Raw genomic sequence first — 5,207 nt, 5'->3', positions numbered from 1 at the left:
GTTACAGCAGGAAGGAGTGAGAAGAACGAGTCTCATTCCGTTGATGGAAATGCCTGTGCCTTGTGGAGATTTTCCATGGGATCTTAGCCTTTGTCTTAAGAACTCATATTCCATATGAGAAAATGTTTCATAGGAGTCTTTTTTAGTGCTACCTCCCAAAATTTCCATCTTCCCTGATTCTTCTGAATTTTCACATCTCACCCTGCTAACAATTTATTTTTATGTATGTGTATCTGTAGTAGCATCCATGATCACACGGATTCACACTGCTTTATGAAGATCCTTCAAGGAAATCTGAAAGAGACGCTATTTGAATGGCCGGGCAAAAAGGAAGTTGGCGAGATGGTGAAGAAATCAGAGAGAGTTTTGAGGGAAAACCAGTGTGCCTACATAGCTGGTAAACCTTTTATTTTGGTACAAGGGGTGTGCAAAAAAAATTGTTTGGGGGGGTTATGGTATATTGGACTAAAAAAAATGGTATTCCCAATATTCCTGAATTCCAAATACCAGTATAGTATTTGGATTGGTGTGTTCCCCCGGATTTCTGAATTTTTCGGGTCTATTATTCCCTATGGGGAATGGCTGGGGGTGTTGCTTTTAAATGTACAGTTGTCTTTAAAGGTTTCTGGGTGGCTGGGGGAGTTGTTTTTAGAGGTACAGGCACCAAAATTGTAGCAGAGCTGCTGGTGTCCATCCTTTAAATAACCCCCAAGTTTCAAGACAATTGGACCGAGGGGTCCAATTTTATGGATCTTAAACAGGGTGCCCCCAGCTGTTCTTCATTATATTCTGGGGGTGGGGGTTTGAGAGGGAAAAAAACCTTGCAAGCTGATTCCAGGGCAAAAAGCCATGCCTGCAAATAGCAATCACTGAAAACAAACAGGAAGTCCAATAGAACCACTACGGAGTTTAGTAATCCCAGCAGAACCACAAGTGAACCAATGTTCCCTTTAAGCTCCACAGTGCTGTGAGCCGAAATTCTACCTTGTGAGTGAAAAAGCTAGTAGCATTAAAGTTGTGAGTGAGTCTACATTTGACTATTGCATAAATTAGTTTTTAGATGATTAGTTCCATAACCTTGTGAAAATCTCAGAATAAATTATTTTAAATTATATTTAAACTATATTTTAAGAATAATTTAAACATTATAAGAGAAAACAGAATCAAGTCAAATTTCACCCACCCCTTTCCACTATATTGGAAGACCTGTGCTCCGGAGAACAGGTCTACCTGCCCCAGAGTTCAGCATCTTAACCTCTGAGCCTCTGTGGCCCTTGAAAAGCATAATAGGGCCATGTCCCGCCAGCGGGCCTCCTGCCACCACCACCCCGGCGCCACCAGCCACTCCAACAGCACCCAGTGAGCCCCCCACGGCCCTTCTGTGGCCGCCCATCACACCATCGCCATCCAACAGCCCCTCACGGGCCAACACTGTAGAAACAGTTTCTAGAAAAGCCTTTCCATGGGTGAATGAAGTTGAATTCAACTTCATTCTCCCATGGAAAGGCTTTTCTAGAAACTGTTTCTACAATGTATTAGACAATCCTGAGAGATCCATGAAATTGTTGATGATGAATCAGTTGAAATGAAATAGAGAGACACTGCATGTATACATCTTTGTTCAGAAGAAGACTTGTGTCGAAATGGCAGAACATTCCGGAGATCACTGTCTTCACTTGCATTTGATATGTTATGCAAATATTGTACACTCTTTTGTATGAAATCTTTTTGATTAATATTTCAAATTTATTAGCGCAAACTCCTGCACAGTTTTTTTGTTACTACTTCGGTCTGTTCAGGGACTGTGGCCATCAGTTTTAGACCCTTTATACAACACTAACACAATCATAAGCCTGATATTAGTCAGAGTGAATATAGACCAGTTTTCATGTCCATATCTGATGCAGTAAAATTGCCAGAATATCACATGGTAAACATCTTTTCTGTTTGAAGTCCTACATAAACCCTTGAGGTTAATTATGTCCTGGAGAATTTAACTTTTGATGGATGTTATACTGTTCGAAGTATATTGAAGTTAATGGGTTTAGAAGGGTGTAACTCTGTGTAGGATTGCACTGTGTCATCACATTATGTTGTGTTCAAAAGAACTGTTCATAATGATAGATAAATGTTACATCATGGGAATGTTATCCCCCCCCCCCCTCAAAGGGACATTAAAACCAGGCAACAGTTTCTTGCTATATTTTCATTATACTACACAACATAGCAATGGCTCTAAGGGAAGAATCACCCCTGCTTGCATGGAACTAGTTAACAGGAAAGTATGGTGGTTTTCTGTGAGACCATCAAAGTTACATTCACTGAATCCAATCAGCAATATAATATCACAATGAATTTTTTAAAAATCTTAATATTTCATATTATGGAAGTTGCTGTAGCATAGTGGCGAAAATACTGAGCTATCAGTCAGGATGGTTCTGGTTCAAGTCTTACTTCTGTTACAGTCTCAATACGTGTCCTTAGGCAAGCCTCAGCGGCTCCTCTGGATGATGACAATGACCTACCTCATGGAGTTATTTAAGGATTGCAGCATGATAATCCATGTGAAGTGCTTTGAACACTCTAAAACGGTAGATAAATGTTTAGTATTGTTGTTATAACATCTGTTTTTACCTTCAGCTGAATGCTTCTTTGACAGCTTGCAAGTAGCTAAAACCAGGATTTAATACCTGCTTGTTATTTTAATTGATATTTAGTGAATGCCACATCTTGGATACTAGTAATCGTGGCCAGTCTGTTATAGTTGGTACCACATGTTGCAAGGAATAATATTTTTGCTTCTTCAATGGATGAAATATTTAACTCATTTCTTCAAATTTGCTACCTAATCTGTGCATTTCTACCCTGTCCTGTATAGACTCCATTGGCCTGCATCGTGTGGAGAACCCAAGCCATACAGAAACCGCTGTTAGTCTTCATTTGTACAGTCCACCCTTTGAAACCTGCCATGCCTTTGATCAAAGAACTGGACACAAACAAAAAGTTAAAATGACATTTTATAGCCAGTTTGGAGAGAGGACCCCATATGTAAGTATGAAAAAAGATATCCTGCCTTTAACCTTTGTTTTATCTTTGCAGCCCTTCCAAGGAAGGAGGAATGGCTCTCAGCTCACACCCAAGATGAGCTCCTAGACAGAGATCTTGTGTGTACTCCAGGTTTTGCCAAAGAGGACAAGGCAAGGAAGCCAGCTCCTTGAAGATCAGCAGACCAGTTAGCTGGGCAAACTGGGGAGGAAGAGTTGCAGAATTTAGGACTACAGGATACTGTGGAATAAGTGCTTTTTGTGTTAGCCTACAGTATATGATGGGGAAAGATAGAGGGTACTATCCTCTTCCTTAACATGCTTTCCATGGACTGGGATTTTTAACCTGGGAGAATGGTTGTAGTAGTTAGTGTGTCAGACTAGGATTTGGGTGACTCAGTTTTGAGTTGCTGCTGTGCCATGAAAGAGTAGCTGGGTGACCTTGGGACAGTTGCGTGTGTACTCTCCCTCTCTAACCCATCTCACAGGATTGTTATGAGAACAAAATGGAGGAGGGGAGAACATTGTAAGTCACTTTGGGTCTCCATTGGGGCGAAAAGGGGGTTATAAATGAAGTAGACATAAATGTGGAGTCCTCTACAGAGGGCTACCCACATAGTTCATCTAATTTATTCAGTAGTATCCAGAGGTCATTTCGGGGGGGGAACGCGTTCCCCCGGGTGAGGTACGTGGGGGCGGGGCACATGACGAAGCCCCGCCCCCTGCTTCCGGCCGCCCCGCTTCCGGCCCTCATTCAGCCAGGAGGAGGCAGGAGAAGAGGGAGGGTAAGTTGCTTCCTCCCTGCCTCTCCCCACCCCTGCCTGCCTGGGGCCAGGAAGGGCCTTCGCGGGGCTTCCTTGCACTCCCACCAGCCTTGTAGGTCCTTACCGCCGGGCCCCTAATGGGGCTCGGCAGTGGAGCTGCAAGGCCGGTGGTGGCGGCCGGGACCGTTGGGGGCGGGGTGTGCGGCCTTATGACACATTTCCGGTGATGTCAGGGGGTGTGGCCTTATGACACACTTCCGGGGATGTCAGGGGGTGTGGCATATGCTAATGAGTTATGCTAATGAGTTCCCCTAGCTCTTTTTTTACGAAATGACCCCTGGTAGTATCATAAAATTAGAACACAAGATATATCTTGTGGATTTTTCAAATGCCTTATCAGGAAGGCATCCTAATAATAGCAGGGATTTTTGTAGCAGCCATTCTCCTCTTTTCTGGCCATCCATTCTCCTGCAATGAATTTTAGTAACTACAGCTGCAAAGGCAAGATGGCTTCAGCTGTTGAAAATTATTGCTGCAAAACTCTTCAGTTTAAAATAAGAGTGTTGGGGGTGGGGTGGGGTTTCCTCTGGAAGAAGCACCTCCTTGTGTGTATTTCCATGGATTCTTAAATGACATAGAAAAGGGAAGAGTAAAATGAAGCCATAGTGAATAAACAGAAACGAAACACTCAACAGGACATAATTTATGTCCGTGTTACACAAACCTCGTGTGACTTATTCTTTGTAAGCGTGTGAATCTGGCTTCCTGTTCTAAAAACTTGAGTAATGAGCAAAGGGGTCTTTTGGGGTTGGAGCGCACCGGAGCACCAATCCAGCAGTCCAGGAGCCCGCGCTAATGGCGGCAAGCCCCGCCCCTAGCTCACCACGTTTCAGCTCGGGGGAGGCCGGAGAGCCCCGGCACCGCATCACCTGGGTCCGCACAGGAGCGCTGTGGCTTGGTACAGCTGGAGAGCCCTGTCGCCACGTTCCCCGGCCCAACGCAGGAGCGCTGCGGCTCGGGGGATGGCAGGAGAGCCCCGCCTCCACGTCTCCCAGGCCGCGCAGGAGTGCTGCAGCTTGGGGATGGAAGAAGAGCCCTGCCTCCGCGTCTCCTGGGCCCGCACAGAAGTGCTGCGGCTCGGGGGAGGGCAGAAGAGACCCGTCGCCACGTCCCCCGGGCCACGCAGGAGCACTGCGGCTTGGGGGACGGCAGGAGAGCCCCGCCTTTGTGTCCCCCGGGCCGCACAGGAGCGCTGTGGCTCAGGGGACGGCAGGAGAGCCCCACCACCGGCTTCCCCGGCCCCCGCCGAAGTGGTAAGTAAGGGATCCGCGGGGGTGGGGGTGGCGGGGGCTTGATGGGGGTGGGGAGGAGGGCCTCCCTCCCTCCCTCTCTTTTGCCA

The 5,207-nt window shown here is 46.1% G+C and overlaps 1 protein-coding gene across 1 annotated transcript in view; it reads left to right on the top strand.

Moving 5' to 3' along the window:
- The window catches only part of CDO1 (cysteine dioxygenase type 1), a 37,295-nt gene that overhangs the window by 24,313 nt on the left and 7,775 nt on the right, over positions 1-5,207 (top strand). The window contains exons 3-4 of the mRNA XM_015416298.1: positions 240-397; positions 2,879-3,048. Of these exons, the coding sequence (XP_015271784.1) occupies positions 240-397; positions 2,879-3,048 (328 nt within the window). The remainder of the gene's footprint in view (positions 1-239; positions 398-2,878; positions 3,049-5,207) is intronic.

This window comes from Gekko japonicus, unplaced genomic scaffold (assembly GCF_001447785.1).
Source record: "Gekko japonicus isolate JY-2015 unplaced genomic scaffold, Gekko_japonicus_V1.1 scaffold692, whole genome shotgun sequence".
NCBI classification, from domain to species: Eukaryota; Metazoa; Chordata; class Lepidosauria; order Squamata; family Gekkonidae; genus Gekko; species Gekko japonicus.
Note: the sequence above shows the minus strand (reverse complement) of the source record. Positions and strands in the feature narration are given on the sequence as shown.